General features: G+C 43.9%; 1 protein-coding gene across 1 annotated transcript; it reads left to right on the top strand.

The window, feature by feature from the left end:
- Window positions 1-217: 217 nt before the first annotated feature.
- Window positions 218-23,304, top strand: sin3b (SIN3 transcription regulator family member B). Its single transcript, XM_056276383.1, has 19 exons — window positions 218-328; window positions 1,540-1,646; window positions 2,066-2,219; window positions 2,509-2,868; window positions 3,471-3,626; window positions 4,043-4,171; window positions 5,476-5,565; window positions 5,765-5,883; window positions 6,345-6,558; window positions 6,738-6,854; window positions 7,044-7,282; window positions 7,876-8,059; window positions 10,741-11,578; window positions 14,674-14,843; window positions 14,996-15,169; window positions 15,826-15,918; window positions 20,789-20,883; window positions 21,420-21,618; window positions 21,880-23,304. Exons 1-19 carry the CDS (start codon window positions 218-220, stop codon window positions 22,114-22,116), a joined length of 3,786 nt encoding a protein of 1,261 aa, XP_056132358.1. The 3' UTR covers window positions 22,117-23,304.
- Window positions 23,305-24,372: the final 1,068 nt, after the last annotated feature.

The following is a 24,372-nucleotide window of genomic DNA, read 5'->3' as shown; positions in this document are numbered from 1 at the left end:
AGCTTGCTTGACATCATTCTCTACTCTGGTGGATTTTTCCGTCTTTTACGTTGTGCGGAGACTGTCCAGCCAGGCAAGTGGCGTTCAACGTCGCTTGCAGGCTGGCTTACCCGAGCAAGGAGAAGATTCGTCGGATAGCCAACAACTAGGAGATACGCCAAAAGCTTCGATATTGTCAAGTTGTAATAGTGGCTTCAAGCCTCCTACCGCCGGGATAATGGCGAAGATTCAGGCGCACAGCAACACGAAGCAAATAAACCAAATTCAAGACAAGCCGTATGTGGTTCCACAAAAGCAAGTGCAACAACAGCACTTCCAGAAACTGAAGGTAAGACGGTGAATATGAAGAGAAGGGGAAAAGTCCCTCTCAGAGTCAGAACCATTTTGTTGCTCAGATCATTGCACTGCGTTTGCGGCTCTCAACGCTGAGTGTAGTGAAAGGAATGGCTGGCTAACCTTAATTAGCTCACTGGCCTATTAAAAGTAATTCGGAAATGGTTGAACCCGATAACTTAAAAGCAGATCACAATAGCATTTTAATGTTGGGACTAGGATGCAAGATATCAATTATGAAATAACCACGGAGAGCCACTGTGAGTCTCTTATCGTCGATGTCAATAATAGATTCCCTGTGCTAACTCGGTTGTGGGAAGTTCCTCCTTGTTGGTTTTTGAGCCACCCTGAAACAAAGTCGGGGACGCAAGCTTGGTTTAGCTAAGACTGGCTAGTCCAGTTGGTTAGCAACTCCATTGAAATAGTCTTTGTTGTTGCAGTATTTTCCACAATGAATGATTTTCACGTCAGCCTACGCGTCACCGCTGAGTTACCAGTTACTAACCGTAGCTGGATGTTTACTATTTAGATTGTATAAAAACGTAAATAACGATAGCTGTCGCGGTAGAGTTGTTTTAACGTTCAAATCACTGTATGTTTGCTAACGTTAGCCAAGCTAACCCGTAGTCTGCAGCCGTGGATTAGTTAATTGTGACTGCTTTGTACGAACAAATTGCCATTGATTTGGTAATCGTAGCCACGGATGTTGTTATTGAAATTATGGTCTGATGAACAAAGGTGCCTACGTGTTTTTGTGTACACTCCTGTTTATTTAATTATTAATAGTACTTGTACCGTCTAAGTCTCACCCCACTTGTCAATAAAATCCGCAAACACTGGCTAACGTTAGCTGTCTGTACCGTTTTTTTGTTTGTTTTTGTTTTGTGGAACAACTGGGATGGAGAAAACCCTGTAATGTAAATTTAATGGCTTGCAAGCGTAAATGGGTCTTGGAAGCTGCCGTTTGTTACTCTTATCTCATCATTCAGCGATGTACCACAGAGGAACAACGGACACGAAGTCGAGCCATTGTGCTGTTCAAAGGCATGTTAAAGCTATTTGAGAATGGGTTTGGCGTTTCTGGATCATCTTCATAAATGGTGAAAAGGAAATTTTGTGACAAATTTTCCTTTGATGCCAGGTTTGACTTCAACTTTTTATATTAATTTTCCTCTCTCTCTCTCTCTCTCTCTCTCTCTGTTATAGGTTGAAGATGCTTTGTCATACCTTGATCAAGTTAAAATACGATTTGGGAATGATCCTGGAATATACAACAAGTTTCTCGACATCATGAAAGAGTTCAAATCACAGAGGTACCTATAATACTTTATGCAGCTTGAGAATGGTTATCTTGATTATAAAGATCCCTTAAAAGCTTTGTTACTCAGATATGGTAAACGTGCACTTCCTTAGATTAAAATATTCATACCTGATTAACCGAAGTTGCCTTCTGTCATTAAGATGGCACGAGTCGACCACTGTATGAATATTGGTAATCTTGTAAAACGCACTTTAAGGAATCCTTTATAGTTACCTGTTACTTTTTAAAATTAATTTCTTTTGAGTTTTAAAGATTAGTTAAATTGGTCCTTCAGACCTTTTACACTAAACTTTTTAGGACCCTGTTTTCACTGAGGATGCAGCACACGAGATGACAAGCTAATCTTATCTCAGAGTACTTCCTCCGTCAAATGTTCCAACACTAAAATTGTCTGCCTGTTCTCCTTGATAGCATCGACACACCAGGGGTTATAAACCGTGTGTCACAACTCTTTCATGGGCACCCAGACCTGGTCTTGGGCTTCAATGCTTTCCTGCCACCAGGTTATCGGATAGAAATCCCTAAGAATGGCATGGTTTTCCTACAGTCTCCTCTCTCTACCCAGGTGAGACATTCATTCAGTTGTATTGGCTAAGTTCATTGAACAAAAGATTTAAATATCGCTATAACAACGTTAGCCCTTTCAGTTCATTTTCCACCATGTCACCATTGTGGTGACAGTTACTTTGCGTATGAATTGGCAATTTAGGTTGTATTTATATTTTTCATACAGAACAGGCTTTATTGTTTTCAAGTTAATGATTGTCCCAGAAAAATCATACTGTACTATTTTCTTTGATTTAAGGAAATTCTGATGCACTCTGTCAAAACAACTATACCTATCTGCTACTCAGGTATCCCAGCAGGGTAAGAACCTCACCAGCCCTGCAGTAACGACGACTTCTAGTAGTTCTTCTGCCACTCACAGCGAGGCGGGACCTGCCCAGAGTAGTGAAGTCATGACAGCCCCATCAGAGAACCTGTCTTCCCCGACTACTGCAGGACCACCAGAGCCCCCCAGTAGACTTTCCCTTCCTCTGACTGGCAGAGAGAACCAAAATCAGGCCCCCTCCTCCTCTGTGTCCCCCCCTGCCTCAGAGCCCAGCCCTGTAGAGTTCGACAGTGCCATCAGCTACGTAAACAAGATCAAGAATCGTTTCCTGGACCACCCAGAGATCTATAGAGCCTTCCTTGAGATTCTGCATACATATCAGGTGCTGTGAAGATATTGCAACATAAAGCAGTGTTGAATATATACTTGGGATACAATTTGTAAATTCGGAGTTGCTAGTTGTTCTTTTATTTCTAACCACTTAATGTATTGATAAAGAGCATTTTGCTAAAATTGATTTGATTTTTCATATCATGATATTTAAATATATAAGTTATACTCCTTATTTGGTTATAGTTATTGCCTGATAGGTGTTTCTATTCTTTTGCACCATGCTAATTCATTGGACTTAATGTTTTCGCAGGGTTTTTGCATCATTAAGGAGTTCGAAAGCACCTAGTATCTCAGTCAGAATATGAATCCTTTCAAGTTGTCTTTATAGTAATTAAAAAGTACATCAGTATCTTTATAAGAGTAAACAAGCGTATTCACAGAGAAAAGGGGCAGAGAGTTGGAGGATTGTTGCCCGATATCAAAACCCCAGAGCAATCTGTTCCTCAGAGGACATGCGCAGTGTTTGTGTCTTTTTCTTTGGGCCCATTAGCTAGATGTTTCCTGACCAAAGTATTCCAGACTTAAACACTCCTGGATCTAGCTTAGATTAGATCATTGAGAACTTTTCTCATAATCCTTCCCACCTCTCAGAAGGAGCAACTAGAAGCGAAGGAGAGCCGAGGCAGCCGAGGCAGCAGTGGGATGACAGAGGATGAGGTGTTCTCCAAGGTGGCCAGTCTTTTTAAGGGACAGGAGGACCTGCTGGCTGAGTTTGGGCAGTTTTTGCCAGATGCCAAGAGATCACTGGTCAGTCAACCTGTTGTTTTGGCCTGTAACCCAACTGTTAAATAATTGCAAAATGTCAGAAATCGCAAATAAAGGTTATTACCTAAAAGAACACAGGTCAGTTTTGACAACAAACCCAGACTCATTTACTGTTTTGTCTGAGGATATCTTTTGTGCCAAAATTTCAGGATTTCTGCAACCATAGATGCTAATGGTGTTTTTTGTTTCCTTTCTTTTTTACTCAGACCATTTACTGTGTTTTGGGTATCATATCCCTCCCTACCTAATAGTCAATGCATTGCAAGATGCAGACCTGTCACAGCAAGCACAGATTTTGTTTTATTTGAAACATTAATTAAAATATATTTGCTGAGTAGTAAAGACCAATCTAAAGAGCCATTTTCCACTGACTGATTTGTGTGCCCCATCTCCTGTAGTTCACGGGGAGCTCTCTGACGGGGGGAAAGGAGCAGTTGAAGAGACCAGAGGAGGAAGACATGATGAGCAAACAAGGAAAGAAGAGGCCCAGGCCCATGCTGCTGCCACACATGACCCCGCTTCTCAAGGTAATGTACATACACAATACATTCAGGCAGGTTGACATGTTCGGGGGTAGTGGTGAGGTGCAGTAGGGGACCCACCCACTGCCTTGAACTGACCACACAGGTTCATGATCCTATGTTGGCAAGCAGCCACCTCGTTAAAGTGTCCCTGAGCCAGCCCCAGGGTGTTGCTCTGTAGCAGATCCTGCACTTTGACGTCTCTTTGAAAGGATGGCAGGATCCTAACCCAACAGACATAATTGGCCATGTCTGTGGGTGGGAAGCAGGATGTGGGTATGCGTCCTGGTCACTACACTAGCGCCTCCTCTGGTCGGTTGGGGCACCTGTTCAGGGGGTTGGGGGAACTGGGGGGAATAGCGTGATCCTCCCATGTGCTATGTTCCCCTGGCGAAACTCCTCACTGTCAGGAGAAAAGAAGCGGCTGGCGACTCCATGTATTGGAGGAGACATGGTAGTCTGCAGCCCTCCCCAGCTCGGCAGAGCGGATGGAGCAGCGACCGGGACAGCTCGGAAGAGTGGGATAATTGGCCGAATACAATTGGGGAGAAAAAGGGAGAAAAAAATCCCCCCCCCCCCTCCAAAAAAAGGCCATCTATGTGAAGAGGGAAAGACCATTCCTGAACCGAGGGTTGGGGGGGTGGGGGCTAAGAGTACATCTGTCGCCATCTTACACTGCTACGATTGCAGCTATTCCCCAATCCCCTGTGAATAATACACATTGCTACTGTAACTCTAGTTAATGGTCATGGCAGTTTGCATATGAAACGGATCGTTGGTTTCAGTCATTATGCAACTGTGCTGTTCATAAGGTCGGGGATACCTGCAGTCAGTTGAGACTGAAGAGGTCATTTAGATGAGTGATGAAACGTTTCTTCCACTAAACATTGTGTCCAGATGAACTGATTCAACTTTCTGGGATTTCATTACTGGGATTATTGAGCATGCATCAAGACAATGTAAATGTACAGTTACTACTCAGCAGCCAAACACTGTGCATTGTGACATTGACTTTCGACCAGGCAGTCTGGTTTTCAAATTATTTCGCTGGGTCTGGTCAGAGAAGTCAACCAGGTACCTAAAACATGCACACACTCACTTTCATAGTAAAAGTTCACACGCCCAGGAGCAGTTGTGTTCCATGACCAATTTGTCAAAAGCACAGCATATATCCAATTTTACAATAAAACCATTGCATGATGTAACTGTAGACCTAGGAAAACATGGGTTGTATTGTATTGGAGCAGTATTTGACCAAAGTGGGGCTTTAAGATGAAGGATTAATTTTTTTTCTTACATTTTCAATTCAGAAAAAAATGAAATATTCATGTACCAAAGATCAGTCCTTTGCTGCAGTTGGAAAACATGGAGTCTTACGAGAGTTTACCTTCTTCGATAAGGTGAGGAATTTTGTTTGTTTGGCTTGTTCATCTTGGTTCCGGTCAATCTTATGAGTCTCTCTACATTACCTCTCTACACACACACACACACCCACACCTTTTTCTCTCACTTTTCCCCCCAAACACTTCATATTTAAGTATGGTGTAACTGACCAGTTAACACAAAAACACCAATCTTCATGGTCTCCCCGAACTTTAGGTTCGTCGGTTGTTCAAGAGCCAGGAAGTGTATGAGAACTTCCTGCGCTGCATTGCCTTGTTTAACCAGGAGGTGGTTTCAGGAGCTGAGCTGCTGCAGCTTGTCACTCCTTTCCTGGGGTGAGTGAACAGACAGATGGAAAGATTATTGAGCTGGACAAACCGGTGAATCTGAGAGATGAGATGGGAAAATGAATGAATGGACAGAATTGTGAATTAGCTGACTGAAAGATTGAATGAATGGATGTGGCCCTTCCAGGGAATATTAAGAAGACAAGGATACCAATGTCTGGTCTTATAAAAGAGGCCCCCTTTTATTACTTTAAAGACAGGCAATGACTGTTGTGCATGCTTGTTTTTATCCAATACTTTAATTGTTGTATGATATAGCCACATTGCATAAAGGTGTCCATACTTAATACAAATGCATGAAAGCTAATTGCTAACGAGATGTGACATCCAAAACAAACCTCAATATTTGCCAGGCTGCCACTCGCACTGATAGGAAGTACTTTTTCCCTTGTATCCTGCTGTGCCCTTTATTCATATGTCATTCATCTTCATGATTTTTCTCCTTTCAGGAAGTTTCCAGAACTTTACACTCAGTTCAAATCATTTCTGGGAGACAAAGAGCTCTCTCATTCTGCATCAGGGCTGTCAGATCGCTACATGGAGGGGGGAGGAGGCCGGGAAGTGGATTATGCCTCCTGCAAACGCCTGGGGTCTAGCTACAGAGCACTGCCCAAGACCTACCAGCAGCCTAAATGCAGTGGACGGACTGCCATCTGCAAGGAGGTAGACCTGCTTCTTTTTCCCCATGGCATTAGTATTCTATCTGTGCATGCAGTCGATCAGTGTGCAAGTGGGAGCTGATGGAACCTAATTAACTGTAATTTAGTATTCTCCTGAGATTTTTTTTTTCCATTAATGAAAAGGATTTTAAAACTAAGGGGCACGTGTGTTTATGTGTATAGGTGTTGAACGACACCTGGGTGTCATTCCCCTCTTGGTCGGAGGATTCTACCTTCGTCAGCTCCAAGAAGACTCCTTATGAGGAGCAGCTGCACCGCTGTGAGGATGAAAGGTTTGAGGTAGGCGCATACTAATGCTTTTTGAGGTTGCACTGAGAAATTTACTTTTACACACTACTGTTCAACTCAGTTTATTAATTTTCCCTTGTGGCTATTTTCAAGCTCTGTCTGTACTAATGTGAAAGTGGAGATATCACACAGCTTCATATATGTGCTAGGCTTGCATTGTAAATAAACTTCTGCCCCTAGTTGGATGTGGTCCTGGAGACGAACCTGGCCACCATCCGGGTTCTAGAGAGTGTCCAGAAGAAGCTATCCCGCCTCTCCCCTGAGGACCAGGATAGATTCCGATTGGACGACTGCCTGGGCGGCACCTCCGAGGTGATCCAGCGTCGTGCTGTTTACCGCATCTATGGTGACAAGGCACCCGAGATAATCGAGGGGCTGAAGAGGAGTCCTGCCACCGCTGTGCCTGTGGTTCTGAAAAGGTCAGGAAACACATAATCTTCAGAGAGGAGATAAGATTTGAAGCTCGGTTCTTCATTGACTAAACCTCAGACCTTGCATTCAATCAAGCTTCTGAGGTAATATCGCCACTGTAGTATACCAGCGATGTCATAAAGATGGTAGAGACAAGGAAATTAAAGTGCATTACTGTTAGTGGGCTAATCCTGCATGTAGACATGCATTTTATATTTATTAAGTGGTTAAATTATGCACTCATGTTAGTTAGGATAAATAATAGAAAATTACCTGCTGGAACATTTTTCACAAATTTGCTTTTAAATTGTAAAGTATTGCCCTGCATGCATCCTGTCAGCAATAGTGATTCAGTCAAACAACAATTGCATCAAGACATTGTGCACACTATTTCCAGCTGAGGTGGGCCAGGCCCCTGCACAGAGGCTAGGCTCCAGCACATGCACACTCAGATCTTGCATGTTCACGCCCACAGATATAGCCTTGCAATAAAAGTATCATGTGTGGAAATAGTTTTTGTCGATGTACTCTTTCACACATGACTTGGATGTTTTTGCGTCATGTGAGAGCATCTACATCCCAGCTTTCTCTTAATGTGCAGGTTGAAAGCCAAGGAGGAGGAGTGGAGAGAGGCTCAGCAGGGTTTCAATAAGATTTGGAGGGAGCAGTATGAGAAGGCCTACCTCAAGTCCCTGGACCACCAAGGGGTCAACTTTAAACAGAATGACATGAAGGCCCTGCGTTCAAAGAGTCTCCTCAATGAGATCGAGAGCGTTTATGATGAGGTACATACATTCCACACCACTTTCCTTGTTGGGTGACTTTATTATAGTGCTTTGGGAACAAAAATACAGTGTAGTGTAACATTTGGAAAGTAAAATAACATGTATGTACAGCATGGTGGCCCAGTGGCCACCACACTGTTACCTCACAGCAAGAAGGTCCTAGGTTAGAACCCCAGGCCATCCTAGATCATTCGCCCCTCTTTCTCCCCAATTTTACATGGCCAACTACCCCGTTCTTCAGAGCCGTCCTGATCGCTGCTCCACCTCCTCTGCTGATCTGGGGAGAGCTGTAGACTACCACATGCTTCCTCTGATACATGTGGAGTTGCCAGCCGCTTCTTTTTGCCTGACAGTGGAGTTTTGCCAGGGGGATGTAGCGCGTGGGAGGATCACGCTACCCCCCCCCCCCAAACAGGCGCCCCGACCAATCAGAGGAGGTGCTAGTGCAACAACTAGGACACATAGCCACATCCGGCTTCCCACCCGCAGACACAGCCAATCGTGTCTGTTGGGACGCCCGACCATGCTGGAGGTAACACGGGGATTCAAACCAGCGATCCCCGTGTTGGTAGGCAATGGAACAGACCACCACGTCACCCGGACGCTCCCTCCTAGGTCATTTGTGTTTGGAGTTTGCATGTTCTTCCCTGTGTCTGTGTGGGTTTCCTCTGGGTGCTCCGGTGTCCCCCCACCATCAAAGACATTTTTGTTAGTCTAGGCCCCTGACTAAGGCAATGGAAAGAAGAACTGGAGTTGGTCCCCGGGCGCTACACTGCAGCTGCCCACTGCTCCTTACCATAGGATGGGTTAAATGCAGAGGATCAGTTTCGTTGTATGCTTACTTACAATGACAAAAGTGTCTTTCTTTACCATTTACGTACTTTTTATTTCCATTTTTCTTTGCTGTCTGACATCCATACTGTTTCAGTAAAAAGCAAAACAAAACAAAAAAAAATTAAAAAAGGTAACTCCACATCATTGAGTATAAGTCCCCAACAGCAATACTGGGCTTTATGTCCTGAGGATTCAGGAAATCCATTTAAGATGTGGGGATAGTTACTCAGGAAGTGCAGTGGATTAGCAAGGAGGAAGTGAGGGCAGCTATGAAGAGGATGAAGAGTGGAAAGGCAGTTGGTCCAGATGACATGTTTAGGAGTGATGGCAATAGAGTTTTTAACTAGATTGTTTAACACAATCTTGGAAAGTGAGAGGATGCCCGAGGAGTGGAGAAGAAGTATTACGTACCAATTTTCAAGAATAAGGGCGATGTGCAGAACTGTAGCTCTACAGTGGTATAAAGTTGATCAGCCACAGCATGAAGATATGAGAAAGAGTAATAGAAGCTAGGTTAAGAGAAGAGGTGACCATCAGCGAGCAGCAATATGGTTTCATGCCACAAAAGAGCACTACAGATGTCATGTTTGTGTTGAGAATGTTTATTGAGAAGTATAGAGAAGGCCAGAAGGAGTTACATTGTGTCTTTGTGGATTTAGAGAAAGCATATGACAGGGTGCCGAGAGAGGAGGTGTGGTATTGTATGAGGAAGTTGGTGAGTTGCAGCGAAGTATGTAGGAGTGGTGCAGGATATGTAAGGGAAGTGTGACAATGGTGAGGTGTGCGGTTGGAATGATAGATGGGTTCAAGGTGGAGGTGGGATTACATCAAGGATCAGCTCTGAGGCCTTTCTTGTTTGCAATGGTGATGGACAGGTTGATGGACGAGATCAGGCAGGAGTCTCCGTGGACTATGATGTTTGCAGATGACATTGTGATCTGTAGCAAGAGTAGGTTGCAGGTGGAGGAGAGCCTGGAGAGGTGGAGGTATGCACTGGAGAGAAGAGGAATGAAAGTCAGTCGGAGCAAGACGGAATGCATATACACGAGTGAGATGGAGGGCAGTGGAATGGTGAGGATGCAAGGAGTAGATGTGACGAAGGCTTATGAGTTTAAATACTTGGGGTCAACTGTAAAGTAATGGAGAGTGCAGAAGAGAGGCGAAAAAGAGAGTGCAGGCAGGGTGGAGTGGGTGGAGAAGAGTTTCAGGAGTGATTTTTGACAGAAGAGTATCCGCAAGAGTTAAAGGGAAGGTTTACAAGATGGTTGTGACCAGATATGTTATATGATTTGGAGACAGTGGCACTGATGAAAAGACAGGAGGTAGAGCTGGAGGTGGCGGGGTTGATGATACTTAAGATTTTCATTGGGAGTGATGAAGCAGGACAGGATTAGAAACGAGTCTATTAGAGGGACAGCTCAGGTTGGATGGTTTGGAAACAAAGCAAGAGAGGCCAGATTGAGATGGCTTGGACATGTGTGGTGGAGAGATGCTGGGTATACTGGGAGAAGGATGCTGAATATGGAGCTGCCAGGGAAGAGGAAAAGAGGAAGGCCAAAGAGGAGGTTTATGGATGTGGTGAGAGAGGACATACAGGTGGCTGGTGTGACAAAGGAAGATGCAGAGGAAGGTATGAGATGGAAACGGATGGTCCACTGTGGCGACCTCTAACGGGAGCCGAAAGTAGTAGTAGTAGATTCAGGAAATCCATTTAAGAACCAATTGTTTTTTATACTTCATAAGTGCTCGGTCATCATTTTGCACTTTTGTTCTTTCTAAATCCTGGAAAAGCCAGAACATAAGATATTATTATTTGTTAACACTTTGTTTTCTCCTGCTTGTCTCAGCGCCAGGAACAGAGCACTGAGGAGGGTGGTGTGGGCCAGCAGGGCCGTAACGGCTCTGGGTCAGCCTCATCCAGCGAACCCCACATGGTCTTCAGGTATGAGGACAAGCAGATCCTGGAGGACGCTGCTTCACTCATCATCTACCACGTCAAACGTCAGCCTGCCATCCACAAGGATGACAAGGACCACATCAAGCGCATCATCCAGCACTTTGTCCCTGACCTTTTCTTCTCACGCCGCGGTGAGCTGAGCGATACTGAAGAATGGACGGATGAGGAAGCTGAGCCTGAGGAGGGAGGAGCAGAGAGAGGAGGAGGAAGTGGTAATACTAGTAATACATCAGGAGCAGGAACAGCCACAGGTAATCAGTCCCAACCCCAACAACACCAGGCCCAAGCCCAGACCCAGTCTCAGCAGCAGGTGAATGGTGAGCCCAGGCGACGGCGCTGCAGCCCATCCCAGCCAGCAGACGCGGAAGCCCCGGCCACCTCCAGCAGCGCCAGCCAGCCTGGGGCCACAGCTGGATCAGCCCCTGACACCACCTCAGTGGACACTGGCTCAACAGCAGCCGGGGAGAAGGTGGACCTGCGGGACCCCGAAGCAGAACACCAGAAGGAGCTGGATGGTGTCTACAACCTGTTCTTCGTTAACAACAACTGGTATTTCTTCCTGCGGCTGCACCAGACTCTTTGCTTGCGCCTCCTGCGGGTGTACCGGCAAGCGGAGCGACAGCTGCTGGAGCACAGGGCTGAGCAGAGCAGGGAGAGAATGCTGATGGCGGAGGGACGGCGGGACAAGGCTTGTGACTTGGCCATGGAGTTACGCCTCAAACAGCCAAGTAAGTTGGACTGAATAACTATAACAGCTTTTGATTTTTATGTCTGGACTATAGTAAGTAATTGAAGAATAATAGTGAAACCACAATATTCAAACAATTCATTTAGATGAATGCCCCCCCCATTTCTGAAGTACCCCCCCATTTCTGAAGTACCCCCCCCATTTCTGAAGTACCCCCTGACCTGCAGATTTTCGTGCTAGTGAGATACTCAACCAGTCACATTAGAACACTTAATTAGGTCAGGTGTGCCACATGTGACCTAATTAAGTGCTGATTGGTTGAGCTACAAACAGGCCTACCTAGTTAGGGTTATAGTGAACATCTGCAGGACAGGCAGTACCCTGAGGACAGGGTGGGAATATACAGGTACTTATCCTGGTCCTTTGGTACTGCTGTTTTTTATTTTGCAAGGTAGTTAATTACATTCACATGTTGTTTTAGAACTTACTAGTGAATACAATGTCCAGCTGGGTGAAAATAGTAGACAGCTGGGGGGCGCTGCTGCTTCTTCACAATATGGGGGGGACTTCCTCTGCTGCTGCTCAACAACTTGAGCTTAAGCTGTATATCACACATTTTTAAGGCTAAACTTTTTTCTTTTTTCTTTTTTACTTAAAGGTGGTGAAAAACTTTTAAACGTTTATTACACTGCTCTGAGCAGCTCTCTCTAAATGAAAGGGCTTTCTTTTAATGTGACTCAAAGGGCAAATAGTATAGGCTTCTTTTTAAATTGGTTGAAATTTTTTAAATCAAAACTTTTATTGCATTTACTTGTCTGCCTTTTTCTCAGTGAAGGTCCCTGGTTGTGTGGTTCTAAAACTTTCTACATCCTCGTACTCTAAAAAACCCCAAAAAAATAGTTTTTCATTTTCTTATCAAAATATTTCCTTTAGGGGAACACCCTGGTGGCTCACCTGGTAGAGTGCATACCACATAAGGCTGAGTCCTTACCGCAGCAGCCTGGGTTCGAATCCGGCCTGGGCTTTTTGCTGCATGTCCTCCCCTCTCTCTCCCCTGCCTTTCCTGTCTCTCTCAACTATCGCTGTCAAATACAGGCGGAAAATGCCAAAAAAAGAATCTCAAAAAATATATGTATTTCCTTCAGGGGATGAATAAAGTGTTTGTCTGTCTCAGTGATGCCTGGTAGTAATATTGAGTAGGCGGGCGTTTCCCCCATCATCAAAAAAGACATGCGTGTTAGGGTTTATACTCCTGCCTGTGCCCCTGACAGAGGCATGGCAAGACGAACTGGAGTTGGTTGCCGGGTACTGCACGGTGGCTGCCCACTGCTCCTAGCAACACAGCTAGGATGGGTTAAATACAGAGAGGAATTGCCCCACTGGGATTAATATATATATCAAAATTTTAAAAAAAATCAAAAATTATACGATCATCAATGAGCCAGCGGAAGTGATGGCAAATGGATCTGGCTTGCGCAACCTATATATGCACAGTAATCACTCAGTTATCATTCTCTTCCAGAATAGTCCAGTCAACTCATATTAGATCTTTTAGCAAAAATAGTAAACATCCTGGTATTTTTAGTATACTATATTTTTTCCATACTATGAACAATTAAAAAAAAAAAATTGGGCAGCATGGTAGCACAGTGGTTCGCGTGGTTGCCTCACAGCAAGACAGTCCAGGGTTCGAGCCCCGAGGTAGTCCAACCTTGGGGTTCGTCCCAGGTAGTCTTCTGTGTGGAGTTTGCATGTTCTCACCATATCTGCGTTGGTTTCCTCCCACAGTCCAGAGACCTGTAGGTCAGGGGAATTGGCCATACTAAATTGTCCCCAGGTGTGAATGTGTCGGCCCTGTGATGGTCTGGCGAGCTGTCCAGGGTGTCTCCCCGCCTGTCGCCCAATGACTGCAGGGATAGGCTCCAGCATCCCCTGAGAGCAGGATAAGCGGTTTGGATAATGGATGGATGAACAATTAAATCTAGTATACTAAAAATGAGTGTTATATAGAAAGTATTACGGCCATAGAATAGGTATCTGGACACAACCCCTGATTGGAAGATTGAACAACTGGCACAATAGATGAACGCTATTATCTATGTGACAGAATAGAAAACTAGTAGTACTGTTGGCACTCAAGGACCAGGATTGGGAAACATTAGCCTATCCATCCAGCCATTCCATTATCCAAGCCGCTTATCCTGCTCTCAGGGTCGCGGGATGCTGGAAGCTATCCCAGCAGTCATTGGGTGGCAGGCGGGGAGACACCCTGGACAGGCCATGGCCCTGTGATGGACTGGCGACAGTGGACTGGCGACAGTGAATAGGCCGAATTAGCTTATCCACTGTAGTTAAAATCGTGTGATGTGTTGGTGTGAGATGCCAGAAGTGGAGTGCAGTAAAATACTACAGTACAGTAAAATACTTACTTATTTAAGTTGGACAAATTTGGAATAAATAATTTAAAAATCACAATATCTGGTGAAATAACTTCTTATTACTAGTATTTGTTGTTATTATATAATTATCACGTGTAGCTCCACTGGTTGATATGCTGCTCAAATACTCACAACCTGAATAGCCGGGTATGGTTTGATCATACTGCTTAGTTTAGAAAAAGTAAATCAGTTGCTTTACCACACAAGACAGGCCTTGAGTTCTTCAGAAGTAATGAGCGATGGAGATTGAGCTTTATTGGATGTTGGTATATGTCAGACAGCATTCAGAACAGAAAGGCACAGAAGCTCAGCAACTTTCACAGTCTACACATTACATTTGCATAACGTCCCTTCCTAGTCCTATCAATACGTTATTTTTTTTAGTCATGTGCTATGCCTTATATTGTATTAAAAAAAGATCTTTTTCTATGAGATCTCAAATTAGAGGAGATTCAGGATTTTGTTTCCTTACATATGTGTGGTAATGTATGTTAGACTAAAGGTAGACTGGTAAACTGCAAGATATGTTAAGCTGTTACAACAGCCCTTATTTACCATGCCTACCTGAAATCACATGTTGCTAAACTAGTGCTCCTGGCATTCTTTTAACTATGCCAAAGTAGGATAGACTATTGGCATGACATTAGAATAAATATGGTATTTAATCAGCTGTCTTTTCCCCCTCTGCCCTCCATAGGTGAGGTGGAGCTGGAGGAGTACTATCCAGCCTTTCTAGATATGGTTCGTAGCCTGCTGGATGGCAACCTGGAGTCCACACAGTATGAGGACACACTGAGAGAAATGTTCACCATCCATGCCTACATAGGCTTCACTATAGACAAGCTCATCCACAACATCATCCGACAGGCAAGCACCATGTTACTTTCTAGGGCACAGAACTTGATACCATACTTTTCTTCACTGTTCACGTTGTTTCAGAGTTGCAACTGCACCCTCTTCTACTCATGCCTCTTGTGTTGCGTTAATTTTCTTCCTGCTTCCTCCCTTGGTCTCTTCAGCTGCAGCATCTTGTGAGCGATGAGGTGTGTCTGCAGGTGACTGATCTGTACCTGGCTGAAAGGAAGAGGGGGGCGGCTGGGGGTAACCTGTCTTCCCAATGTGTTAGAGCAGCCTGGGAGACCAGCTACCAGTGGAAGTCTGAGAGGGTGATGGCAGAGGAGAACTGCTTCAAGGTGAGGGCAGAATTATTGAGAATACATTGCGGCACAATAGAAGGGAAATTTTTGCTGAATAAAGCTGAACAACTGCTTCACGGTAATGATGGTTGAGGGGGAGAAAACCTACAATCATTTTCCATGAAGATTTAGCTGTTCTGGGTCCAAAAAGCTAGTATACTAATACTTTCATGCATATATGATTTTTTTTTCTCTTTTCAAACGTATTCTCCCTTCTTGCTTTTGATATTAATTTTCTCAGTTTCTCTTGAGAGGCTGCATGTCAGAAAAGTTAGACTGTAACATGGTGGAATTGATCGGAGTATGCACTATGCATAGCCGTCATATCTAGTATGGCCCTTATTGATCAAAGGGGAGAGCTACATTTTCAACATTTCTGTTAAAACTTGTTGGAATTCAGCCAAACAGAGGCTTCTAATGTGTGGTTGATTACAGTCAGATCACTGATGAATGCATACTCTGCTGCAGACACAATACTTTCCACAATACTATATTATGTTACGATGACTGTTAAATCAAGACTCCTGGAGAACCTGATGTGTTTAATCTTGCTGTAAAGGCTTGAGCCAGTAAATTTGCGTTTGTTTTAGTCAGCTGTGGTGTGTAAATCTGCTTTGGATAAACTGCAGTATCTTTTTTTTTTTGGCCACCAGGTTATGTTTATTCAGAATAAGGGTAATGTCACAATGACCATCGAGTTGCTGGACACCGAGGAGGCCCAGGCCGATGACCCATTAGATGTACAGGTAAATGCACACATCCACACAAACTGTATACTTGTTTACAGAAAGACAGACTAACACCAACATTCTGAGCCTAAAGTTGCTATGGTGAGTTTTTTGATTTTTGTTGGTTTTGCATGATGCTGTGGACAAAAGTGGTTGATTCATGGCAGAACAACTTCATCGTTGCAAAGGTCTACATTCACCCTCTGGTAGCTCGTGCATTTGTTTTGAAGAGAGGAGTGAGACTTCATTATCATATACATGTAAAAAGTACCGTGTACCTTGCAATGCAATGAAATGCATGTGCCCTGACTCTCTCAGCCCTTAAAACTGTATATAAGGAAACAATAAATGATAATGAAAAAGCGAAATCAGAAATCCCACAAAAAATAAATCAATGAAAGTTAGTTAAGTAGTCTACTGTTTTTTTGGGGTTTTTTTTAAATAAATGTATTTCTGATTTTCCCTTTTTCTCCCAATTTTGTGGCCAATCGCTCCCTATTTTAATCCAAACACCCACCTTCGTTCTGTATGCGTTCGGCAACTGCATCTCTCCGGCCGGCAGTCTCGAAGGAGACGCCTCGCCACTTCCGTGACAAGGCGAATCCAGGCCGAACCACTGCTTTTTCCGACACACACAGAGACGCATTCATGTGTCGGAACACAAGCCGACTCTGCCCCCCTCCTGAAGACAGCGTTGCCAATTATTGCCGCTTCATCGAGTCTGGCCATAGTCAGATTTGACGAGACCGAGGCACAAACCCCGGTCCCCAGTGGGCAACTGCATCGACACAAAGCCGATGCTTAGACAGTTACACCACTGCGGACCCTTAAGTAGCCTACTGTTGATTATTCTGACCTCCTGGGGGTAAAAACTGTCTTTGAGGCGCCTGGTCCGAGCTCTGATGTTCTGTAAGCATTGTCCTGAGGGAAGGAGTGAGAACAGACCATGTGCTGGGTCGCTGCTGTCCTCCATGGTACTTAGGGCCTTCCTTCTACAACAGGTGGTATACATGCCCTGAAGCTGTGGCAGTGCTGCTCCTATGATTTTTGAAGCTGTTTTTACTATCCTTCTCAGTTGTTTGTGGTCCTGTTTAGTCAGGTTGCCAAACCACACCAGCATGCTTCCAGTAGGGATGCTCTCTATGGTGGTCTAATGGAAATTGACCAGGGTTTTTGTGGACATTCTGAATTTTTTAAAAATATCTTACAAAGTATAGTCTCTGTTGTACCTTCTTAATGATAAAACTGGTGTTAGGAGACCAGTAGAGGGAGTCTCAAATCTGAATGTCTAAAGATCTGAAGTTCTTCACAGTTTCAACAGGGACACCATTAATGTAAACTGGTGTCTGAACAGTTTTGGACTTCCTAAAATGAACAGCTATCTCCTTTGTTTTCTCAAAATTTAGGGAGAGGTTATGTTGACACCATATGAACAGGTCCCTCACCTCCTTCCTATAGGCATCTTCACTATTGTCATTTATCAGTCCTATTACTGTGGCGTCTTCTGTGAATGTCACTATGCTGTTATGTTTGGCAACAGTCGTGTGAACAGACTGTCGAGTAAGGGACTAAGGCAGCAAGCCTGTGCATCTCCTGTGCTGAGAACTATGGTAGATGAGTAGCTGGTACCTGCCCCCACTGTCTGAGATCTGCCTGTCAGAAAGTCATGTAACCACGTACAGATGAAATTACATAGACCAAGGTCCCAAAGCTTTAACACCAATTTGGACTGTACAATGGTATTAAATGCAGAGCTGTTGTCAATAAACATTCTGACATAGGTGTTTTTTCTTTCGAGGTGTTTTAACACAGTATGCTGAGCCAATGACACAGCATCTTCCACAGATCTATTTGACCGATAAACTGTAGCGGATCAAGGTTGGCAGGAATGTTAGGATTTCTATGTGTTTAACCAATTTTTCAAAGCATTTCATTATTACTGAGGTCAAAGCAACAAGTGATTTTTTTTTTCCAGTTGCAGGCACAATAACGGTTTTCTTAAAGCATGTAGGAACTGCGCATAGTAACAATGACAGGTTAAAATGTCTGTAAAAACATTCGATAGATGACTAGAGCAGGTCTTAAGGAAACGAGATGGGATACTGTCTGGGCCGGCACCTTTGCATGCTTTGGCAGATTTAAAACCCTTTAACAAGTCTACCTCTGTCACTTGATGTTACCTTGTCAAGTCAGTGCCCAACAAAGTTCTCTGTATTGTCTGGTGGTCCCAAGTTACACTCAAAGTGGGCATAGAACCTGTTCAGTGAAGCGGTGGTGTTGGTAAAACCGCCCGGCTTGGGTGTGTAGTCAGCTATCGCTTGCGGTCCCTGCCACATGCGCCTGGAGTCCCCGCCGTTGTAATGCTGTTCTGATTTATCCCGTATTGTTTTTTGGCTGACTTGATGGGTTTCCTCAGTGCGTACCTGGCTTCCTTGTAGCAGTCCTTATCACTGGCTTCAAAAGTAGCAGTCCTTTCTTTACCGATAAACTGTAGCGGATCAAGGTTGGCAGGAATGTTAGGATTTCTATGTGTTTAACCAATTTTTCAAAGCATTTCATTATTACTGAGGTCAAAGCAACAAGTGATTTTTTTTTTCCAGTTGCAGGCACAATAACGGTTTTCTTAAAGCATGTAGGAACTGCGCATAGTAACAATGACAGGTTAAAATGTCTGTAAAAACATTCGATAGATGACTAGAGCAGGTCTTAAGGAAACGAGATGGGATACTGTCTGGGCCGGCACCTTTGCATGCTTTGGCAGATTTAAAACCCTTTAACAAGTCTACCTCTGTCACTTGATGTTACCTTGTCAAGTCAGTGCCCAACAAAGTTCTCTGTATTGTCTGGTGGTCCCAAGTTACACTCAAAGTGGGCATAGAACCTGTTCAGTGAAGCGGTGGTGTTGGTAAAACCGCCCGGCTTGGGTGTGTAGTCAGCTATCGCTTGCGGTCCCTGCCACATGCGCCTGGAGTCCCCGCCGTTGTAATGCTGTTCTGATTTATCCCGTATTGTTTTTTGGCTGATTTGATGGGTTTCCTCAGTGCGTACCTGGCTTCCTTGTAGCAGTCCTTATCGCTGGCTTTAAAAGTAGCAGTCCTTTCTTTTTGTCTTACCCGAATGTGGCTGTTAATCCAGGGTTTCTGATTTGGGTAGAAGCGGATGGTATGACTGGGAATACAGGTGTCCACACAGAATTTAACAGTCGGTAACTGTATCGGCATATTCGTTCGGGTTCAGAGGGTTCCTAAAAATCAACCAGTCTGTTTAATCAAAACAACCCTGAAGTTTGAGCTCATTTTCCATCAACCAGCACTGTACTGTCCTCAATGGAGGTTTCTTCCTCTCAACTTTCTGCTAGAGCTGCATGATTTGGTTAAAAAGTCATATTGCGATTATTGGGGACAATATTGCGATTTACGATTGCGATATAAAAAACAAATTTATACATACACAAATAATACAAATTTGTCGTGTTGCCGCAACTTGTAGCGACTTTCATTTTTGCATGTTTTACACAGTACCTCTTTATGCTCAATATTGCTTAGCCTGAATCCAAAACATTGCCATATAACAGAGGTCATGTTTTTTTTTTTTTTCACCAACAGTTCATCAGCGTTAACCTGCTCCTTGTCATCGGTATCCATTTTTTTCCTTCTTTCTGGTCTGCACACCGGATAGTCATGTGACCATAGACTACACACACACTTCACTGCCTACACAGAGACTGATTGGTCATCTCTTAAATATGGGCGTAGATATGCCGACTGCACATAAACAGACGTTCACACACGCACCTTTTATTATTTAATTAAATCGCAGCATTTTGCGGTAATATAATTGCACAGGCTGACATCAGGATTGCGATTAGATTAATCATGCAGCACTACTTTCTGCTTGTAAACAGGTAGCAAGAGCACGGATGAGTGGTCCAATTTCCCAAAATGAGGCCATGGAATAGACCTGTAGGCTCCCTTGGTGGTGGAGGAGCAGTGATCCAAGATCATGTCGCCCCGGTTGGACAGCTGACATGCTGGAAGTATTTAGGTTGCATTGATTTGAGGCTGGAGTGATTGAAGTCCCCCGCCACAAAGGAAATAGCCTGTGGATGCTGATTCTCATAGCCACTGATTGGGCCATGGAGCTCTTCCAGAGCTACTGTAGTGTTGGCTTGTGGTGGAATGTAAACAACAGTTAACAAGATGGAGGGGAATTCCGTTGGTGGATAAAATGGTCGACGCTTGATTGTAAGATGTTCCAACACTGGCGAACAGGACTGGAAGATTACTTCCACATCGGTGCACCATGAGTTGTTAACCAGAAAACATACTCTCCCACCTTTTGCCTAGCCGGTCGCTTCACACAAGCAGCCCAGTCGGTGCACGGAGAAGCTGTTAGGCTGTATGGCCCTGTCCGGGATGTTCGAGGTCAGCCAGGTCTCAGTAAAATAGAACACGCAGCAATCCCTCGTGTCCTGCTGGGCGGGCAGTGGGGTTCATTTAGCTTGTTGCCAACAGATTGTACATTGGCTAGCAAACTGCTAGGGATGGAAGGTCGAGTCAGGGGATGCTGTAGCCTAGCCAGACCCTGGCTCGTCTTCCGTGTTTCCGCATGTATCGGCGTCAGTTGCTGGCAAATACTGTTTGTGGCAAATGCTTGTTTCCTTCCTAGAGGCAAGCATTTGAAATGTTTTGGAATTGTTTTGGAGCAATACCTTATCTCACTTATGGTCTCATTTGTTTATGTCAGTGCTGTAGTGGCATCAAAATGTAATTGAGACTGATAATCAGTGGAAAAACTCTTCATAGCAGCTTTAATTTGACTGATCTTAGACGTATTCTACAACACAGGTTTGTATGCTGTTGTCAAAGACTTTTTCTGCTCCCCCCAGTGTCTGTCCAGTTACATGGAACAGTTTGTTGGAACCGAGTCAAGTCTTTGTTCTCAGGCGGAGGGCTATTTCTTCAAGCCTGTGTTTCTGCCCAGGTAAGTGTTAAACATGGAGGAGAGATCTTCTTTGATGTTGGCATCTTTGTGACCTACAGTATTAGTAGAACTAGTGCCATCTGATTCGCCTTATAGCCCATGGAGCCTGTGTTTTGCTCCATGATCGCTACAGTTAGGTTAGTAGGGCATGCGTAGCAATTTACATCGATGTCGTGGTGTGGAAAACTATTTTGATAATATCCAAGTCTCAAAAGTTTTAGAATCTTTAGAAAATATTGTTTCAGTCCCAATACATATTTAATATGATTGAAGACCCATAGTAGTTTTAAGGTGCATTTCATACGTATGCTTGTAAGGGATCGACTTTAGACTGATAGTGCCTAGTTGTTATATAGTTGTCAGAGGAGCTCTGGACAAAACAAATTTGAAATGGGGGGAATGTGGGAACCACTGAACTCCAGCAGTGTTAACCCTTACATTTCTCATCCTTATGTCTCACTGCTCACCAAGTGGCCTGTTAAGATAGTTCAGTGCTCTTTGGACCAGAAGCCCCAACTTCCTGTGTTTCTGTCCAGGAACCTGCGTCGTTTCCGCCGCTGGCAGGTGCGACAGGTGGAGGCCATGCGCTGCAGGAGAGAGTGGCACCGACAGCTGGGTGTGGAGAATGCCGGCAGCCTGGACTGTCACTTCAAACTGAACACGCACAAGATGGTGTTTGTCATGAACTCCGAGGACTATATGTACCGTCGAGGGGCCCTTGTCAAGGCCAGGAAGGTATGGAGTGGAATTGCATTCAATATACCTTTCTTTTCTTTCTTTTTTTTCCCTAAGTATTTGGGATGCATCTGTCTTTAGCTGTCTAAAATAACCTTTAAAAAAAGCTTACTTTTGTCAAATCTTGGTGACGTATATAATTTTGTGGTACAACCAGCTGGAAAGTTAGTTTTCTCTTGCAAATTTTTCTGCCATCAAGTTCTCCTGTATGTTTGTAGTTTAGATCAGTGTCTAACAGCCTTCCTTCTCTCCTATCCACAGTCCCAGCACAGAGTGGCTGTGAGCCAGCATGAGCGCTTCGACAAGTGGCATCAGGGGTGGCTGGCTGATCATGTGACTGCGTCGGCTGAGCGCTCGGTGCAAGATTGGCTGATGGGTGACGAGGACGAGGACATGATTCCTTGCAAGACCACCTGTCTGTCCACAGAGGTGAAAGGGCAAATGGTTAACAGATACCAAGTTCATTACAGTGGTAGCAAACCCCCTGCCTCGCCTTAGAGGATTGGATAGAGACGGACATGTGTACACACACACATACACACATGCACGCACAGACACACACACACAAAAGCAGATTAATGCATGAATATAGAGGGCATACACTCTTACACTACATACAGACATAACATTCAAAGGCTGCATTTCCAGTTCTCTACCTACCTCCACAAAGTGTTCACTCATTCACTCCTTCTCATGGATTGCCGAAGGAAAGAACTTGTGTTCAGTCACATGGTAAAGACTCCAGAGTAATTGGACAACATCATAGCAGCCCATATTTGTGTCTGAGAGAGTCGAGTCGGTGAATGAGCGCACAGTGCGAGGAGAACATTGGAGAATGGGACAGAGAGGGATGGCGAGATGCTGAACGTCGGTCAGCTCATCTAACTAATATTGGGGCTAGACTCTTGCCCTCCGTGCAAAAGGTTGGACATGGCACACAGGAGCTCTTCATCAACCTAAGCGTTAACACCATCATCCTCGCTTCTCTGGTGGCAGTTGGCACTGCAAAGCTGATCAGACTGATGGACTGACACAGTCGGTCAGTCGGGAGATTATGAAATCACAGTTTGTTTCAGAAATGTGAATGTTTGTTTTTGTTTGTGTATTTTTTCTTCCTTTTTTTAAGTCCATTGTAGGTTTTAGCTTCTAAAGCCAGAGAGCCTGTTGCTTGTTGGTCGGTTGGTTTATGTGTGTTTATACAGAGAGATAAATGTGTGTATGTATGTGTGTCCCGATCCCTTCACATTGTCTGTTTGTATGCACAGTACAGGCTCTACAGCTCTAGTACCTGTGTTTATTACTGTATGTGCATATATACAACAGTGACTGTATTTTATATATGCATTTACATGAGTATGTTAATTGATGCATCTGAAAATCACGATTCTTTACAGTGTTTGCTGTCAGCCAACTCAATGTTTTCAATTTGGTCATCTATTTTTCCCCCTCCCCTTTTTGTGTTGTAGCTTATCTAAACAAGTTATCACTAGAGTGACGACGAGTCCTTAAATTTGATTGGTTTAATGTTATGAGGCCACAAAAATTTATCATTCATGATTTCACCAAATGTTTACTTTCCAATGTTGTCATTTTTTGCATACTGACATTGAAAGACAAAATATCAGTGTTAAAAAAGAATGTATAACATTTATCCTGTATCAGTTATCATGAAATAAACAACCTAGTTGTGACCTTCTTAAATGCTGTCTGCCCATCCTTTCATTTTTGGAGTTTGAAAGACTACATGTGATCAGTGATTAGAAGTGATATATTTTTAGACACACTGAATCAGTTTGTAAGGCACGGCGATATTGGCCTTGCATCAGGTTGAGGATTTATATGGGCTAGTCATTGTCAGTCGGGAAGCAATCTGCACATGTGAGATTGCTACACTCAATTTTAGACGTTGATGAAGCCAAAAAACAAATTTGTTTTCTTAAAGTTAACTTATTGTGGACAATGTGGGATCATTGGGTTGTAATTTCTTGCAAAGCAGTGTTTCATCTGCTGGACAAAACAAACAATCCAGTCTCCTCAGGATAATTAAAACATGCAAACTAGCACACCAAACATAATGTTATCAGATTCCTGCCCCCAAAGGACAATCAATTAAGTGGTACAAAGGGGGGAAAAATTGTTCCACTTGACACTGGTCAGATCTACGGACATACACTACCGTTCAAAAGTTTGGGATCACCCAAACAATTTTGTGTTTTCCATGAAAAGTCACACTTATTCACCACCATATGTTGTGAAATGAATAGAAAATAGAGTCAAGACATTGACAAGGTTAGAAATAATGATTTGTATTTGAAATAAGATTTTTTTTACATCAAACTTTGCTTTCGTCAAAGAATCCTCCATTTGCAGCAATTACAGCATTGCAGACCTTTGGCATTCTAGCTGTTAATTTGTTGAGGTAATCTGGAGAAATTGCACCCCACGCTTCCAGAAGCAGCTCCCACAAGTTGGATTGGTTGGATGGGCACTTCTTGCGTACCATACGGTCAAGCTGCTCCCACAACAGCTCAATGGGGTTCAGATCTGGTGACTGCGCTGGCCACTCCATTACCGATAGAATACCAGCTGCCTGCTTCTGCTCTAAATAGTTCTTGCACAATTTGGAGGTGTGTTTAGGGTCATTGTCCTGTTGTAGGATGAAATTGGCTCCAATCAAGCGCTGTCCACTGGGTATGGCATGGCGTTGCAAAATGGAGTGATAGCCTTCCTTATTCAGAATCCCTTTTACCCTGT

This window comes from Lampris incognitus, chromosome 3 (assembly GCF_029633865.1).
Source record: "Lampris incognitus isolate fLamInc1 chromosome 3, fLamInc1.hap2, whole genome shotgun sequence".
Classification (NCBI taxonomy): domain Eukaryota; kingdom Metazoa; phylum Chordata; class Actinopteri; order Lampriformes; family Lampridae; genus Lampris; species Lampris incognitus.
This window is presented reverse-complemented; position numbering and strand designations above follow the sequence as displayed.

Coding starts and splice junctions, on each gene's coding strand:
- sin3b (XM_056276383.1), top strand. CDS start 218: ATGGCGAAGATTCAGGCGCACAGCAACACGAAGCAAATAAACCAAATT. Junction 2,869..3,470: donor AGATTCTGCATACATATCAG/GTGCTGTGAAGA, acceptor CCCACCTCTCAG/AAGGAGCAACTAGAAGCGAA. Junction 6,855..7,043: donor GTGAGGATGAAAGGTTTGAG/GTAGGCGCATAC, acceptor TTCTGCCCCTAG/TTGGATGTGGTCCTGGAGAC.